This window comes from Notothenia rossii (genome assembly GCF_949606895.1).
Source record: "Notothenia rossii genome assembly, chromosome: 3".
In the NCBI taxonomy this organism is placed as follows: domain Eukaryota; kingdom Metazoa; phylum Chordata; class Actinopteri; order Perciformes; family Nototheniidae; genus Notothenia; species Notothenia rossii.
Genome location: NC_136901.1, coordinates 18,544,446 through 18,564,094, shown reverse-complemented (window position 1 = coordinate 18,564,094; position 19,649 = coordinate 18,544,446). Strand labels below are relative to the sequence as shown.

Genomic DNA, 19,649 nt, shown 5'->3' with positions numbered 1-19,649 from the left:
AATTTCACAGATATCTGTTACGGTTCTTCCACAAAACGTTCACATGAAAGAGGTTAATCTCTCATTCAGAACAATGAAGCCTTTGAAGTCTAGGCACCTCGTTAGCTCAACTATAAACACCTGTGCAATGGAATACGATGATGTCACCACTCCAATTGACATGCTCAGAGCAGCAGACTTCAGATAGACATGTTTACGCGCCAAACCACGGGTAGCGCCATAACCCTACACAAATGCACTTCATTTCCGCCGGAAGTCTTTTGCACAGCGTCTGTCGGTGTAAACCGGTGTAAACAGTCAGACGGGCACTGGTGTAAACACAGCGATTTCGATGCTAACAGTGATGCTAGCTTGGGAACACGATTCTACTTCTTTGACTGGAGATGGCGTTACTCTCCCCCACCCGAATTCAGTGCAAAACTGGGAGGATAACATGACGACGTGGCCCAGCATAACGTACAGCAAAATTTGCTCCTACTTCGTTCAATCCATGGCAATAGATGGAAAAGCAATGGACAGTCTGAAGGCATATCATAAGGCTGCGCACATTCTACTTTGCCCACATGCTCCCGAAAATTGTTGACGATTTTGTTGAGGGAAGGTTACAGTTCTGCAGTAAATATCTCAGCATTTTAAAACCAAAATAAACTGCCTTATTTAGGTCATGCCCACAGGAGCCAACAGTTGTCTGTTGTTTACATAATGCACAATTTACATGATCTCTTTATGCTGTGCAATATATCATATGTGCCTGTACTGTTTGAGTGAAAATAAAGTTTGATGTAATTTAATTTCATTATTGCACTGTTATTGCATTATTGCATTGCATATGTTCCTTAGAGTGCTACAATTTCTTTTAACACAGTTCATCATTCATATTAAGCTCATACTGTACATAAATAACACTGAATTAATTAATTGTTGAGAGGAAACTAAAGAAATGGCTTCAACAAGAAAGATCACATGTTTAATCCTAACAGGTATTACAAATTAAAATATAAAAGCAGCCCACACAATTACATCACTATGAAAATATTCATATATAATATTAAAAAATACAATGCATGCAGTATTTGTTGTGTTTATCTGTATTTAATGAACAACATGGCTGGGTGCTGGGTGCTGGTTTGTGGTCGTAGCACTCTCTATCTAACCACTCGTTCAGGTGCTTTCTCGAGTGATTGCAACCAACTACCGCACACGTAGTTCCCGAACCACTTTTCTTCATGTTGTAATTGTTATATCCTCTTTGTCTCTGCGATATCAGTGCTTTGTCGGCATAACGGAGCTAGCTAGCAAAACAAACCCAGTCCGCCAAAACGGAAGTGCATTGCATCGAAGGGAGGAGTTCAGGATGTAGAGCGGAAACGGCTCAATAACTTGTGTATAGCAGTGTGCAAACAGTCCAGCCGTGAAGACATCTACGGGACAGTTTTGAGATTTCTTCAAATGGTTTTATCATAACTTCAGTGAAAATACTCCAAACAGCCCAGAACTTCACAGGTTTGGTAACGATGCAGCCATCAACGCATCTAAGCGTAGTATTGGGTGTCATCAAATGCCGTTGCCATGGCGACGGACCACTCGCCATGAAACACGATGGGGCTGTAAGTCCCATCGACACGGTCCAATCGTCCCCCAATCTTCACTTGTATATCACCGATCCATGCCTCAACAGCTGTACGCCAAATCTGAGATCTCACCATATGCCGTTTCCATGGAAACGCATCCCTCGCCATAAAACATGATGTCGCTATAACTCCTATGAAAATGTTCAAAAAGTGCTCAAACTTCACATGTGTGCTAACAGTCCAGCCGTGAAGACATCTACGGGACAGTTTTGAGATTTATTCAAATGCCGTTGCCATGGCAACACAATACTCGCCTTGAAACACGATTTTCTCATAACTTCAGTGAAACTGCTCCAAACGCCCCAAAACTTCACAGGTTTGGTAACGATGCAGCCATCAACGCATCTAAGCGTATTATGGGGTGTCATCAAATGCCGTTGCCATGGCGACAGATCATTCGCCATCAAGTTAGTTCAGAAGTTTGCAGTTCAAATATTCTGCTGCTTTTCCAAGCCTTTTTACTTTCTTTTCTTCTCTCATCACACATTCAAGCCCCCAGTGTTCATGTATCATTTCAATCTCAAGTCTTCACTTTCTTCTTACACATTACATTTCAGCATAGCAGTTTAGTGTCAGATTTTCAGCATAAAGCATTCCCACTAGCAATTTCTTCAGGAATTGCATTCTCTAGTTTGATTCTGAAATTGTATATATTTATATAAATATATACCTATAGGCCTATATGGGCCATTCTACCGAATTGATGCAAAGTCAGGTTGGAACAGTTTTGAAATGTATGTTTTTTTCCCAAAACTTTGTCCATATATATTTTGTATCATATCTTAATTACACATCTGGTAAAAGAACCGTATTTTATATCGTATTTTCAGACTGTATTGGAATGTTCTTCCTCTACCAAAAATGGTCACTACCAAAACATAGTACATACACGTAAAAAAGCATTATATTAACCTGTTAAGATTGTTTTACCTTCCCTTATCTAAATAGTATTTTAACAAATATTTCTTGAGGGTTTTCAAAATTAAATCAATGCAATTTTATTTTAATCAAATTTCAAAGTTCAATTTATACAATTCATAAAAATCTCAATGCAAACTTTCTTTGTAAAATGCATAATATCATATTGACTCCAGAGTTGATGATTGTTGAAATTGAACATACATTAAACCAATCAGTATCATTTAATTGTATTTGATAAGTCAATATACTTTACTTTCTACAAAACATCCAGTGTTTCGGTAGTGACCACAGTATTTTTTTCTCAAGGTTGTTTCATATTCCCTCAACCTTATTTCTTAATCTTAACTCATAACATGCCTTATGTTGAAGTGTGAATGTTTGAAGCTACTGACCCAGAATCAGCACTACTGTAAGTAACAGGCTGGAATAGGTTACACGCCGATTTTCAGATTTTGGAACAGATTTATATCAAAAGTATGCAGTGTTTCCCCCACCATGGTCTTGGAGGGGCACTGCGCCCCGCCAACGGAGCCCAGCGCCCTGAAATTCAAGGTGTTTAAACATTTTTTTTTAAATGATAAATTAATTTTTATATATATAAATATATAGCACCAAATTGTAACTTCTCCATATGTACTGTCACTTTTCACATTGAACATGTGCTCTTTTATTAAATAAACTAAACGCTTTCATTTGAAGTTGTGAGTTTAGTGTTTTTGACCAGAAACACTGATGCATTATTCAATAACAATAGTCCACAGCTCCTCTCTCTGCTCCAGAGGATTTAAAAAATATATATCCCAATGACACAATTTTTTGAGTATAGTTTTCTTATTAAAAAATTAAACCCACAATAAATATAAATATTCCAACTCCTGTTTGAATATAATTATAAAGATCTTTTAAATACACCATATAACAAAATAAAATAAAATGTTTTAAGTTTTATTTCCAGAACATGAAATTTAGATGTCAGGGTTGGGGACAGCTATACTTCCCAATAGAAAGTACCCTATAAATGATATAGATAGATATATACATATTCTTAGTAAATATCTATGTCTGAATACTTAATTGTTTTGTTAAATCGTTTTTCTTGTTGTGGGACCACACTTTGCATCAATTCGGTAGAATGCCCCATATATGTGTGTATATGTCCGCATCTGCAGCCTGTGTTATTGTCTCATTATACCGCACTGTGAATGAATCAAAGTAAATATATAAGTCATCATGAACACATCTGTCCATCAGACAGAGGGCTGCTGTGCCTCCTGTCATCATTAATGGACGTCTCTTTAAAATGACCACTCAGAGGAGAGGAGTTCTCATTTCTCTAACCGCCTGCTGCTTCCCCTCCTCTCTCCTCGGTTCCACTCCTCGGCTCCTCCACTCGCATGGTTATGGCTAGAAAGGATCCGTCTAGTGTAAAACTCTCGCGATAGTTTGCAAGTCACGTGGCTGAATGTTTACGTTTGGCAGGCAGCCTTTCAGTTACGATCGTTAACATCAGTGGGCCACAGCAAATGATGGTGAGAAGCTAAACCATCTATTAATTATGTCAATGACTGGGAGTGTGATTGTTGAAATAGGGTGTTAGCGGTCTTGCTGTTCAAAGAAGAATGACAACACTCTAGATCACCAACACTATCGTTTATTTTTTATTCACAAGTCAACGTTGTCGCAGTAAAAGTCCCAAGATAGCTGGTGCAATACAATGTTCCCTTTCAGTGTTTTACTATTATGTCTGATGTTTCTCTATTAATATTACTTCTGCATTAATGTGTATGTTGCATGTTACTGCTGTAGGTGTGTTTCCGAGCCGCTCCAACGAGATTTACAACGAGAACGTGACGTCATATTTACACAAGAAGGATCTTTGTAGCCATAACCCACTCGCATCTCCTGTGGGCGGGACTAAGATACGAGGAGTCGAGGAGGGGAATTAGAGAAATGAGAAAGGCCCCGGGTGGCAGCATTGCAATAAAGAATGGTAGCTGCCCTAACCTCAGAGAAGAAGAAAAGGCAGCGACATGTGATGACGTCGTTAGAACGCGCCGAAGAAGCTATCAGTCCGGTTAGCGACGTTAGCTCCATGGATGTATTATGGTTAGCTCCCCTGTGAAATTAGACTATTGATAAGTTCGCGCTTCTTGTTGGGTGTTTTATCGTCTTAGATGGTCCACCAAACAGCCCGGTGCCGAGTAGTAGTTTGCTCCAGTCTCAACCGGCAGTCGTTATGGCAGCGGAGGGGGATCTACCAGCAGACCTTCTGACAGAGGAGGTGAAACACAGCAGCGGGGACTTCGTTCCCCCGGACGGGCTGTGCTGGGTGTCCGTGCTCTCCTGTCTGCTGCTGGCGTGCTCCTATGTGGGCAGTCTGTACGTGTGGAGGAGTGATCTGCCCAGGTGAGCCCCACACTGCGGAGGGATAACTAATAGGGTTGAATTACTCTCTTCTACCTGGTTGGCTCGTGCCCTGTCCACTCTGTCATAGTTACCGTTGCATAAGGCCAGCAGGGGAAAGTAACTAAGTACATTTACACAAGTACTGTACTGTACTTTTTTTGGTATGTTTTTTCTTTACTCAATTAGTAGGGATTTTTAAACACTACGTTCAACATTTCAACATGACACATACATATTAAATTAATACATAATAATAATTAAAAAAATGAACATAGGCTACATACAGATATGGGAAAAAATACATGAATTAAAGAACAACAAAGTTGATGAAGAATGGTTGTCATCAAATATTATTGCGTCCCCACTCTTTTTTTATTCAAGTAATGTGCTTGAGTACATTTTTGAGATACTTGTACTTTACTTGAGTATTATAATTGTATGCTACTTTATACTTCTACTCCACTACATTTTGGAAACAAATATTGTACTTTTTACTCCACTACATTTATTTTTAAAGATGAGTTACCAGTTACTTCGGGTTCATATTATTAATATACAAATTAAATACATTATGATGTACTATTATGAATGGAAGTACCTGGCAGTATAACAAGTTATTAAAGTTAAGTTATCCTTATCCAGCTGCAAAATGAACACAATGCATCACTAATTATAAACCAGTAATATAATATTTATTATTCAAAGATGGCCACTTTGGATGAGGAGAACTTTTGGTTGTGGTACATTTTACTGTACTTTTACTTAAAGGTGGGGTACGTAATTCATTTCAGAAACACTTGTTATATTCCATGGAATGCTCTTAACATCCCGATAGCAATGAATATCTTAAGTGCTTTGACAATAAATACATAAAACAATTAATCTGTGGAAGCCGTGGTACTGTAAAAAGCACGACCAATCATCTGAGCCGGCCCGGCTAAAATAACTGGATGGCCTACCTGCCTGTCAGCCTTCCATCTGTGCACAAACTTATCTCGTGCCCTCGTACTTTCAAATTCTAGCGCACTCGAGCTGGTTTCTCCATTCTTACCTACCGTACCTTTAAGTATCATTTTTAATGCAGGACACTGTGGTATTATAACTTTTACTTAAGTATACAATCTAAGTGCTTCTTTCAAAACGGCAGAAGGTTCAAGGGGATTTTGCAACACTATGTTCCAATCTCAGCTGATATTCATGTTTTCTCTTAGCATGTGGTCTTCATACTGTATTTGACAGCCTCTATGTGGACTTTATGATGCAATAATCTGAACCTTCCTCATTGTGGCTCAAACATAACTGAACAAACCTGTTAGGGGGCCCAAAGCAAACTCCTTAAGGCCCCTACTCATACATTCTGCCCTGTGTGTATTTTGTGTATGTCATTTCCCATAGAGCACAGACTATGTCTCAATGTTTATCCAGAGATCCAAGTTAACCTTTGCTGTTTGCTGCGCTGAAATAACACTACATTAGCTAAAGGGTCAAAGTTGTAAGCACAACTGTATGTACACTAAAGGAGTACAGTAAATAGGGTGCAGTTAAAGGGAATCTATCATGCAAAATGCACTTGTGTACGTCTTGTATACATGAATATGTGTCCCCGGTGTGTCAGGGAACTCACCAAGTCTCAGAAAACACAACCCCCTCTCTTTTCCTCCATACCCAAATCTCTAAGAACGGGGCTGCAACGGATCTGATACAGACTGATCCAGATTTGAAAATTCTCTGACGTCAGGAACAAGAAGCTCTGCCTATATGGGCAACTCTCCACCTATCAGGGGAATGAGAGGTTGCCGTGGCATGGTAACAGCATGGTAACATGACACTCGTGCCTCGCCCCCCTCCTTTGCAGGGGGGCGTGATCAGCTGCAGCTCATTTGCCACAGAATCAGCCCTTGCAAAAACAGGGCTGGAATAGAGCAAATACAGGGTGTCCGCGGGGTCTTAAAAAGTATTAAAAGTTGATAAATCAATTTAGCGAAAATGAAGGCTATTAAAAAGTATTAAACGGCATTTTCCAAGGTATTAAGAAGGTCCACAGCAACGACTACATGAAACACCCTTTAATTTACTGAATCGACATGTCGGGAAACCCCCTCAAGGCGGCCCCATGCATAGCGCGCCGTAAAATGCTGCTTCTTATTTTAAGTTTCGTTGCCTTGCTCCGCTCTGTGGGGTGGTCCCATAGCCCGCCTCCCTCTCCCCACGTCTCCTGCTGCTGCTGGGCTGTCAGAAGAGGGGGAGGAAAAGAGAGGCAGGCACCGTTTATTAAATATTATTATACAGAGAACAGAGTCGTTATCAATTTGTTTTAAAGCTCAATAAATAACAAGGAAGACCTCTGATCGGCACTTTTCTAATTTTGTACGGAAGATTTAAACTTTAACAGACATGTTGACCGGCGGAACATTTTTTTTAACGGAAACTCTGCCGCACGGTTCCCTCGTCCCTTGGAAGAGGCGGAGAGGTGGGTGTTTTTCATCTGCTGGTGGACTTCCGGAGAGATATACAGCAGGAGAACACGCCGTCCACTGCGGAGAATAAACAGAAGGGCAACCATGGCAACCATGCTCCGGGGTCTTCTTCGCTGCTTTTGGTGTATTTTGTGGCGGCAGCAGCGCCACTTACAGGCCTGGCATATGTACTACAGCGTTTCCAGCATTTCCAGCAGTCTAGTGTGAACGGACACATTAATGAATCGAATGCGTGTGAACGGAAGACTTTTTTGCGTTTGCGTATGAGTTTTACCGTATGCGTCCTCGTGGGGCAGGGGTCTAAGCCAAACTATATCCGGTCATAGAGATCTGCTATTTTAAAGTAAAGTCAACACATATCGACCCTAATATAGTCTATATTAAGAACGAGAAAAGTCTTAACATATATATCGTTTTTTGTAAACATATGACAAATGTGTGAGGGTGATGACGTCAGAGCATCGTCCTATGTGCCAGGGCTTAGCCCCGGACAGCCCCAGCCCAATTTAACCCCTGGGTATTTGTGAGGGAGCTCCTATATGGCATTACCCCGCTGAAGCTCACCAAAGTTTAATATATTTCATAGTTCAAAGTTTTGTTTATTGGTGAAATACTGGTTTCTAATGGTTTCTGAGGAGTTTTACTGGAATGAAAGAGCACAGAGTACAGAAGCAACAAAGCAGCATACTGCATTATACCTGACCTTCACAAAGAGGTTGAAGTTCATGTGGAGAGAAGGCTTCAGTAGTCTGTCTGCATTCTGTTTAGTTGTGCTATCTTACAATCAATATAGTAAATGTGAGGTAAAGTGTGTTGCCAATGTAACCGGTTAGAACTCAAAGTTGCGATGACGTCTTAAAATGTATGGAAAGGGTCTTAAAAAAGGTCTTAAAAGGTATTACATTTGACCTCAGGATTCCTGCATATACCCTGAAATAGAGCGAAATCAGAGTGATTTCTTTGGCCGACTTTCTTTGGGAGGTGTGAAAATGTGCAGTAAAGCAACAATGGTGCGGGAAACACCAACTTGAGTTGGGCGCCGCGAATGCCCGACTGCCTCTGACGGCCTCTGACTCCCAAAATCGGGTAGGTGTGTCAGGGCCTTAAAATGTATGATCTGTTTGGACTTTTGAAAAAAAAACTTCACAGACATGTTTTATATAGGTATGGCCCTACAATATATTATTCAAATATAGCACGATGGGTCCACTTTAAGATAAGATGGACCTGTATGGATCCCTCTAGAGAAATTCAGGTGTCATAGCAGAAAGAAGACAGAAACACAGCTAGTACACATGGGAATATACACAATAAGAATTTCAAAAGAAAATTAAGAAGAATAAACCTGTAGTTACGGTATGAATAGAAGTATCAAAAATAACATGAGTTAAACTCTGATCAGGTGAATGTATATACAGATGTGTGAAAAGGTTATGTGTATATATATAAGTAGGGATGCACCGAATATTCGGCCACCAAAAATTATCGGCCGAAAATGGTTAAAAAGGCCATTTCGGCTTTGGGCCGAAAGGGTTTTAGCACCGAAAAAATATCACCGAATGTCAGAGGGTTACGTTGATCATACTCCGCATATTTGTCCGGGTGTTTTGATTTCAAGTGGTGGAGTAATCCCGAAGTGGTGAAAGTCTTTGCAGTTACAACTCCTCGAGAAATGTCAACTGAACACGTTTTACAAATCGCAATCCGCGCCTCTCTCTCTGATATTTTGAAATATCTCCAAGCGACAGACATGTTGGCTGTGAGCCAGTCGCGAGCATGGTCGCGCGCCGTGCTTGTTGCCGCGTTTTGATTACGTCATCACAACAACACGTTAGGTTACCAAACTTATAGGTGCATTTGTTGTTGTTGAAGGCCTGGCTGTTACAGTCTTTATTTACACTGTTTAGTTGTAGGCCTACTGGTCTAGATGTTTATGCAGTTTTAAAGCACCTTGGCTTTGTTCTGAATGCACTTTGTTGTAGTTATCCTACAGAGAAAATAAAATGCACTTGACTTGGAATTAATGTACTGTATGCATTCAAAAGTGCTGAATAAATGTTTTATGGACCCATAATAGTGATTATTATTTAAGTTAAGTTAAGTTTTGCCATAATCATGTCTTTTTCCATAATCAGGTAGCTGAACAACATTGGTAAAAAATGTATACATTATATATATATATATTTCTATTAATCATTTTCGGCCTTTCAGCATTCGGTTTTCGGCCAACTGTTTCCTATTTTCGGTATCGGTTTCGGCCAAGAATTTCCCATTCGGTGCACCCCAATATATAAGGGCTGTGAAGTTAACGCGTTAATGCAAAAAAAAAAAAAAAAAGATTAACGCCACTAATTATTTTGACGCGATTAACGCATGTGTATTTTTTTTCCTCAGCCGCCCCGTAGTTTCAGAGCGCATCGAGTTTAAAATACCATCTGCAAGCTGATGCTAACAGCCCCGCTCCTGCCGTCCGCTTGTGGCAGACCACACTTCCATGCTCACCGGCAGGCACCGACTGGCACGCACACACACACACACACACACACACACACACACACACACACACACACACACACACACACACACACACACACACACACACACACACACACACACACACACACACACACACACACACACACACACACACACACACGTTGACTTGAGCCGTCCCTTATAGATACTGTTAGTGAGCCGGATCATTTGGCTCGGTTCTCTTAAAGCGCCTGCATGTTTCGGCTCCCAAACAGCTCTTCATGTTACCACTGTTTACCACGGAGCTTCAGTTTCGACGCTGCAAGGCTCTGGTGCTCGCAGCTCACGCTCGTGCTCCTCTAAAACCCCCCCGCTCATCGCCTCCAAATCGTGCACGTTCCGTGTTGTCCTGTAGCAGGCACCGCCGATGTCGGGGAAACGATCTTCAATACTCCGAAAATAATCCCACCAGACTCCTTTGTCCCTCCAACAGAGGGATGTCCTTGTCCTTTTTCCTTTTTGTCATTTTAAGCGATAAAAACTCTGAATCTTCTCTCGAATTATTAATATTTGTGGACGCCCTCGGCTCGAGTTCAGGGCGTCCAGAGCTGAATATGGCCGTCGAATGACGGCAAGACGCCCCCCCTGGCGGAAACGCTGTCTCACAATGGAAGCAGTTGTATTAAAAAATAAATAGCCTAACATCCAGGGGAGATGTGATTTAGTGAGTAAACAAACGGTAAAGGGCAGAAAGTCTGATGCACATTTGATCATCTTAAATAACTTATAATTACAACGGGAACAGTTTGCAGAGCTGTGCTTCGTTGACATAAGTCCAGCCATGCGTCACACCTCTTTTAAACATCACTGTTGGCTGAAATCGTCTCCGGATAATACTTCAGTGTACCCTCTGTTATAGCTCCTCCAGAGAGACTCCTCTCTCCTCTAAATCAGTGTACCCTCGGTTATAGCTCCTTCAGAGAGACTCCTCTCTCCTCTAAATCAGTGTATCCTCGGTTACGGCTCCTCCAGACAGCCTCCTCGAAAATCGATCCTCGACGACCGGCCGCCCTCCCCGACAGGCGCACGGACGCGAGGGCCCACTCATCACTGCGCGCACATCTGCGACCGCAGTTTTAATTCATTTTGTAATGTACAATGAATAGACAGCAGGCATGAACGATGTATGAACTTCATTCAGCGTTGGTAGTTTTGTTTAATGACATATATATGTTTATTTTAGATTTTTAGGATTAAACTTTTAATTATATTTTGAATGTCTTTTCGAAGATTAATCCAATATATAAACACAAAGTGTAAACAAAAATCACCATTTGGTGGTACTACAGTGCTGTGAGGGACTTCTGAACAGCTGTGTCTCCGTTCTGTGTGCTGAATCAGATCATGTGACGTGTGATCTTGTTCCTGTTCTCAGGGATCACCCCGCGGTCATAAAGAGACGCTTCACCAGCGTGCTCATCGTCTCCGGCCTGTCTCCTCTCTTTGTGTGGACTTGGAGACAGTTCACAGGAGTCAGGGTGAGTGTCCCACCATAACATCACGATGAAATACTGTATGTGTTGCAGTCAGACACATTAGCTGTTGAATTATCATTGATTTCTTCTGCTTTTGACTCTTCTGAATGTGTTGTGTGTCAGACCGGCCCAGCGCTGCTCTCTCTGATGGGGATCCGCTTTGAAGGCCTCATTCCTGCCATCATTCTCCCTCTGATGCTCACCATGGTAAGAAGCAGATCTCAACTGGATAGTGGTTTGACGTTGCTCGAGTTCTAAGAGGCTGTGTCCCTGTGGCTGCTAGGACTTCTATTTCACATTTTTACTATCATGTTTGTTTATATACATATTTATTTATTAATATGGTGCAACTGAAAACACAAAACCTATCAATAAATCAATAAAATATATATTTTATGGATAACAGTATGGGGGTTATTCCCTATCTTTATTCAAGAGCGTGGTCTTTACATTTGAGAGCATAATTAATTGATTTCACGTTCAGAATATGTATTTCTTTCCCTCAAACCCTGTCCTCACACTCAAATAGTGCCTGCTTGCACTTAGATTTGCTCTGCTTCTGCTCAAACTGTACGGTTGCACTCAGATATATTGCTGCTTACAGATTTCCTGTGTTCCAGCTTAAAACGTTCTCCTCGCACTCAGGCTGCTTCTGTGCGCTCGTCAAATGTCTGCTCTCGTATTTCTGCTGTGCGCTTGAATCTTTTGTGTAACAACCCTGTCAAAATCCCTCAACCAATAGGAAGCCAGGTGTCCTTGCGGGTGCGTTCGCTTTACTTATTAGAGCGTCCCGTAAGGGCGGTTACTCTTTGGTTTATAAACTACCGCCCTCCACGGCTTTATCACATAACATGTACTTCACTTGTTTAATTTACAACTTGTGGGGGGGAAAAGCACAGTGTTTATATATATATATATATATATATATATATATATATATATATATATATAAACTGTGCTATATATATATATATATATATATATACATACATACAGTGGGGCAAACAAGTATTTAGTCAGCCACCAATTGTGCAAGTTCTCCCACTTAAAAAGATGAGAGGCCTGTAATTTTGTGTGGGGTGTGTGGAAGAGAGGGTGACACAGGGCCGTTGTACTTTTTTGTTGACCGCAAGATTACAATTGCTTTGATTACAACAGTGTATATGTCTGAGAACCAAGTTGTTTTCATTAAACTCCCATACTACGAAACAGAGCTTCAGATCTCAGCGAGTACTTTCTTAGCGTGTCATACAACAGCAAACAGGCCCGGACACAGCCTCTCAGCGTCTTAGTTTGTTTCCTGCTGTCGCTACATCAATACTTTGTTATATACCCTTTGTTGGCAATGACAGAGGTCAAACGTTTTCTGTAAGTCTTCATAAGGTTTTCACACACTGTTGCTGGTATTTTGGCCCATTCCTCCATGCAGATCTCCCCTAGAGCAGGGTTTCCCAAACTTTTCAGCCCGCGACCCCCAAAATAACAGTGCCAGAGACTGGCGACCCCCTGTCGACAGGGGGGGGGGATGCTAGTGAATTAATTTCAGAAAAAAAAAAAAAAAAGTTTGAGAAACACTGCGCTAGTGTATTGTCAAAGAAAACATTTCTATGCAAACGTTATCATTAATAATAATTTTTTTTAAAAATTATAAAAAAAATTAATCAATTAACCTGTTGGAACTCGTTATCAGTATAAAAGACACCTGTCCACAACCTCAAAAAGTCACACTCCAAACTCCACTATGGCCAAGACGAAACGGCTGTCAAAGGACACCAGAAACAAAATTGTAGACCTGCACCAGGCTGGGAAGACTGAATCTGCAATAGGTAAGCAGCTTGGTGTGAAGAAATCAACTGTGGGAGCAATTATTAGAAAATGGAAGACATACAAGACCACTGATAATCTCCCTCGATCTGGGGATCCACGCAAGATCTCACCCCGTGGGGTCAAAATGATCACAAGAACGGTGAGCAAAAATCCCAGAACCACACGGGGGGGAACTAGTCAATGACCTGCAGAGAGCTGGGACCAAAGTAACAAAGGCTACCATCAGTAACACACTACGCCGCCAGGGACTCAAATACTGCAGTGCCAGACGTGTCCCCCTGCTTAAGCCAGTACATGTCCAGGCCCGTCTGAAGTTTGCTAGAGAGCATTTAGAGATGATCCAGAAGAGGATTGGGAGAATGTCATATGGTCAGATGAAACCAAAATAGAACTTTTTGGTAAAAACTCAACTAGACGTGTTTGGAGGAGAAAGATTGCTGAGTTGCATCCAAAGAACACCATACCTACTGTGAAACATGGGGGTGGAAACATCATGCTTTGGGGCTGTTTTTCTGCAAAGGGACCAGGACGACTGATCCGTGTAAAGGAAAGAATTAATGGGGCCATGTATCGTGAGATTCTGAGTGACAACCTCCTTCCATCAGCAAGGGCGTTGAAGATGAAACGTGGCTGGGTCTTTCAGCATGACAATGATCCCAAACACACCGCCCGGGCAACGAAGGAGTGGCTTCGTAAGAAGCATTTCAAGGTCCTGGAGTGGTCTAGCCAGTCTCTAGATCTCAACCCCATAGAAAATCTTTGGAGGGAGTTGAAAGTCCGTGTTGCCCAGCGACAGCCCCAAAACATCACTGCTCTAGAGGAGATCTGCATGGAGGAATGGGCCAAAATACCAGCAACAGTGTGTGAAAACCTTGTGAAGACTTACAGAAAACATTTGATCTCTGTCATTGTCAACAAAGGGTATTTAACAAAGTATTGAGATTAACTTTTGTTATTGATCAAATACTTATTTTCCACCATAATTTGCAAATAAATTCTTTAAAAATCAGACAATGTGATTTTCTGGATTTTTCTTTCTTCTCATTTTGTCTCTCATAGCTGAGGTATACCTAGGATGAAAATTACAGGGCCTCTCTCATCTTGTTAAGTGGGAGAACTTGCACAATTGGTGGCTGACTAAATACTTGTTTGCCCCACTGTATATACCAGCACCTTATAATAGCTACGTTAATAGTAGCCCGTGCTGGTGCAGAACAACAGTCTGGAGTATCGCTATCCAACATGGAGCAAAGTCATATTGTTTTATTTGCCATAGCCTACTTTTTACGCTGGTAAGGGTGTCGTGAATCAACCACGTTAGGTCTTGCTCATTGATAGCTGCATGAACTAACATGGCTATTAATGTTAGCTTAAGCCAAGATGATAATATTTCAAATGGCTCTTAAATACACGCAATATAGTAATCGTAATGTATGCTTCTGTAAGTTTCATTTTCCCTTCATCCAGTAGCGGCCGGCCCATAGGGGCGCTAGGGGCGCCGCCCCACCTCTTCCCACATAAAAAATGAATATATTTAAAAAAAAAAATATATATATATATATATATTTTTTTTAATGAACAAGGTAAATATTATATAATTGGTATCAGTAAAATGTATAGTCTACAATAAAATCTCGTTTAAAACTGTCTTAAGATGTCTAAATTTACTGATAAGTCACTTGTTTCCTGCCTGGCCTTGCCCGTGTATCATTACCCTCTCTCGTCTGGGCGCTAATAGAGGAGCCCTCTACCAGTGCAGCAGCAGCCACTAGCAGCTGACTATTGCTATCTGTAAACTATGGCTCCGAAACATAATTTCAGCCAATCAGCATCGTCAAATCTGATGATCACCGGGCGCCAATGTCAGCGCCCGGTGCAGGGTTATGGCTAGAAAGGATACGTCTTGTGTAAAACTCTCGCGAGAGTTTGCGAGTCACGTGGCTGAATGTTTACGTTTGACAGGCAACCTTTCCGTTACGATCGTTAACATCAGTGGGCCACAGCAAATGATGGTGAGAAGCTAAACTATCTATTAATTATGTCAATTACAGGGAGTGTGATTGTAACTGTGTGTGTGACTAGCTGGATGCAAAGAGGTAAACACTGTCTTTTGTTTCCCATGCTTGCTCTTCAAACAGCCGGGGACAGATACTATGTGCCCGTGCAAAATAAACACACACACACGCACACACACATAGTATTGTAGTTTTGACAGCATCCATCAAACTAGATGTTTTGCCTTAATGGTCTGTTTTCTAATATTTCTGTGTTTCTGAACCACGTCTGTGTCTGCATATAATGTTCGTATTTTGTCTCCTCAGGGTTCCCGCGGGGTCTTAAAAAGTCTTGAATTTTATAATCCGAATTTTAGGCCTTAAAAAGGTCTTAAATATGACAAAAAAAAATAAGAAAGGTCTTAAATATGATTTCGAAGGTCTTGAAAATGATGGGATTTGAAAGGTACTTCTGTGTTGCGATAGCGTCTAAATGCGTTTTGGGGGAAATGTCCGGGCTGCAAAGTAACCAGTACGGTAATAGCCTTTCAATTCCCCCCAACAATTTGTATTGAATTAAATCAACATGGAACCAGTAATCACTAACTTTGTTTTCCCCGGCCCCTTATTGGAGAACACCCAGCTAGTAACCTAGCAACCAAGCTTCAGCTAGCGGCAGTCAGAAACTCATGTATCTTCGAATCTACTTACAAATTAATATGGGGAAGTGTCAGTTCAACCATATTTGGTTGGAAAACATCTAATTTAGTGCGTTGAAACCAGTGGAGGGGAATGTGTTTGAAGCCTGCTACACCTTTTGCAAAATAAATTAGCGTTTGTTTTGCTAATGTAGCGTTAGCTAGTGCCGCAGCTCCGCAACAACACCAGGGGACCTCCGGGCGACGTTTGGGTCTACGTCAATCCTAAAAGCGGACGTGCTGTAGACGCTAAATACCGTAGCTAAACACCAATCATACAACAGCAATGATGAAATAGTGTAGCCAAGGCAGCAGAGCTCTGAACATAGCTCTTCTCTCTCTCTCTCTCTCTCTTTCTCTCTTTCACTCACACTCACACACACACACACACACACACTAGGGCTGCTCGATTATGGCAATAATCACAATTATGTTGGTCAATAATTAATATCATGATTATTAAATATGATTGTTCATTGACTTTGAAAACATCCATTTATTGAACTTTAAAATAAATAATAATTTGAACAGTATCTTTTTAACTGTTGATTACCCAGAACATATAATTGAACGGAAAAACCAATGCAAAAATGTATTAAATAAATGATACATTTAAATAAATAATATCAAAATAATAAATACCGATAAACAAGATCAATCAGTAATTGCGATTCAAAATATGATTAATTGCACAGCCCTAACACACACACACACACACACACACACACACACACACATACACTTTTTGTCACACGCTAACACAGTTCTGTGTACTGTTATGTTGTTATTTTCAGTCATTGTTCTTATGTTGAACATGAATACATTTACTTTGTAAGTAATTATGGGACGTATTTCTTCTTTCATAGCAATTTTCCTTCATACTTTATTACCGTGAAATAGGTCTTAAATTATATTCAAAGTGGTCTTAAAAAGGTCTTAAAAAGTCTCAAATTTGAGTTGGCGAAACCTGCAGGAACCCTGCTCCTGATTTTAAATGGGAATTAAATCATTTGAGTGTTCCCAAATAACCGGTGTTCTGCAGTTTGTGTGGGCCTACTGTACTGTTGCACAGTTTACTGTAGAATCTATGTCCAGGACAAGGTATTTGGAAGTTTTGGAAGATTCATATAGCTAACCACACTGAAGATTATGGAGGTATTGATCAGTCTTCTCATATCTCTAACATCACCAGAAGTCATAATTTAAGGGGTAATTTCTCAAAATGTTCCCTGTGTGGTTTATTCACCATTACAATAGCCCCACCTAAAATAATTTCCACCAGCCGCCACTGCCTTCATCCATGGGTGCAGCACATGTCCTGTTTAGGTTTAATCAGTGTGGCTAAATAAAAGACTCACATTAATAATTAGGGATGCTCCAATCGATCGGCCGATATTCACGATATGCCACGATCGGTGCTCTCTATAAAGGCCTACCCTAATAATCGCTGGGGAAAATTCCACAAAAATCACCAGGAAATCCGGCCCCGGTAAAATAAAATAAAAAGAAATTCCCCCTCCTAAATCAGACCGGGGTGTGCATGTGTCCGGCTGCAGGTGCTGTTCCTGGGCCCACTCATGCAGCTGGCGATGGACTGTCCCTGGAGCTTCATGGACGGGTTCCGGGTGGCTATAGGTGAGACGTGATTCCTTTTGCTTTTCACTTCCAACAATGCTGGATTACCTTTACGCTCGATATATACCACAAATGTTATCTTCAAAAAAATTGAAATATAATTTCAAAATGTTTACCTTTTTAACATTTTAGAAATCTTTAAGTTTACAGATGCAACAAACTCGCTTTATTTATCAAATGTATTTTTGTGGCTCCAGACATATTATACTTGGTGACAAACAGGCAAAGTGTCTCTTTTGATAGTAAAGGTTGCTGACCCGTGGCCTCGGCTCAGAGCGGCCCTGATAGCTTTTATAACTCTATTGGCAAGATGTCTAAAACGAACAAGATGGAAACAATCAGCATCACCTTCCCACATGTGAATAAAGGACATATCATAATTTATATTTAGAGCTTGAAAAATCAGTTACACATTGTGAACATTTAGAAATATCTTTCTATGGCTATGCAAAGAGAAATAAAACGTTCTAATCAAATCAAACTTTATTTATATAGCACTTTTCATACACAAAGGTAACTCAAAGTGCTTCACAATCGAAGCACAAAGACAATTTAAAAAAAAAAAGAAAAAAAAAAGTTAACGGCTTTGTGATTCAAAAGAACACTTAATACAATATATATTATTATATATTCAGGACTGAATAAAACAAGACTTAAATAATAGCGTAAATAAATACAAATTTATAAAAAGGAATACAATTTAGAATGAAATACAGAAAGACTTTTCCGTATATACCAGAATAGGACCGCATTTTATATTTATTTATCTAGTCACTTATTTACTATTTATTTTATTCTGACCTGAAGGGAAGAGGTTATTATGTTTTCCGTATGGTATGTTGTATGACACGGTCACCCACAACCGTGTGGGCTGACAACAATGACAGCACTTTGTCATGTCAGTTTTCAAATAAATAAATAAATAACACTTAGCTTAGACTTTATATCAGTGTACAATATGAAAGTGTTCTATAATGAAGTGCTCCTCCTCTTCAGAGGTGATAACCCCCCCCTGTGTCCCCCCCCCCCTGCAGACCCCTGGTTCTGGTCGCTGTGTTTCAGTGACATGCGCTGGCTGAGGAACCAGGTGGTGGCCCCGCTCACAGAAGAGCTGGTGTTCAGGGCCTGCATGCTGCCCATGCTGGTGCCCTGCGCCGGGCCCCTCACCGCCATCTTCACCTGCCCCCTGTTCTTCGGAGTGGGTGAGTCCTGCCAGTCTGAGAGAAGCTAGGAGGGAGTGAAGTGCACTGATTATAATACTGACGCTGTGGTGGAGAGAAAAGGAATGTCCAGGGGCGAAAAATAAAAATATTCCTATTAATTCCAACAGTTAATGCAAAAATTAACCCTTTCAAACAAACCATTTGCTATATGAATTTGTTTTCTAAAAGCTAAATACAGAACCAAGCTTGTCACACGCTGCTAACAAAGCAAGGTCTAAATACTGTATCGCTTCAATCTGCCGCTAGGCTGCAGAACCTCCTTTATGCTGCAGGAGCAACACACTCAAATTCTTTAAATAATAAATACCACACAATCTAAGGCTGTAAATGCTGTATATTTAATCAAAAACTATGCATAAATACAAACTCAGGAAGTGGCTCCAACAGCTGTGCTTGAGTGAATGGCTGGAAGTGAAATGTGCATCTATTCTCCTCCATTAGAATCAGGTGTATTGCCAAGTAAGTTAACACAGAGGAATAGGCCTTGGTGTATTTGGTGCATACATAAAGACAGTTACAATTCTAAGAAAAAACTACAAAAAATCTATTATAAAAAACAATTAAAAAAAGCTATTAAACATTTTCAATATAGATAAATATTTACATGAAATATAGATATACCAAAAACTATGAATAGTATAATATGTGCAGAATTGTTGGTTTAAGAGAGGTGGCTTTGTAAACAAATGTGCAAAAATATTGGGAGGATATCCTTGCTGTACAGTTTGGATCTACAGATGTGTTTTCCCCCAGAAATTCCAAGACTTCTTTTACTTTGATATACTACTTTATGAAAATGTATCAAAATACTGTAACGAGCTTGACTT

General features: G+C 40.5%; 1 protein-coding gene across 1 annotated transcript in view; it reads left to right on the top strand.

The window, feature by feature from the left end:
* Nucleotides 1-4,261: 4,261 nt before the first annotated feature.
* The window catches only part of rce1a (Ras converting CAAX endopeptidase 1a), a 34,253-nt gene continuing 18,865 nt past the window's right edge, over nucleotides 4,262-19,649 (top strand). The window contains exons 1-6 of the mRNA XM_079671743.1: nucleotides 4,262-4,626; nucleotides 4,727-4,958; nucleotides 11,346-11,448; nucleotides 11,569-11,652; nucleotides 17,521-17,599; nucleotides 18,634-18,801. Coding sequence (XP_079527869.1) covers nucleotides 4,503-4,626; nucleotides 4,727-4,958; nucleotides 11,346-11,448; nucleotides 11,569-11,652; nucleotides 17,521-17,599; nucleotides 18,634-18,801 — 790 coding nt within the window. The 5' untranslated portion in view covers nucleotides 4,262-4,502. The remainder of the gene's footprint in view (nucleotides 4,627-4,726; nucleotides 4,959-11,345; nucleotides 11,449-11,568; nucleotides 11,653-17,520; nucleotides 17,600-18,633; nucleotides 18,802-19,649) is intronic.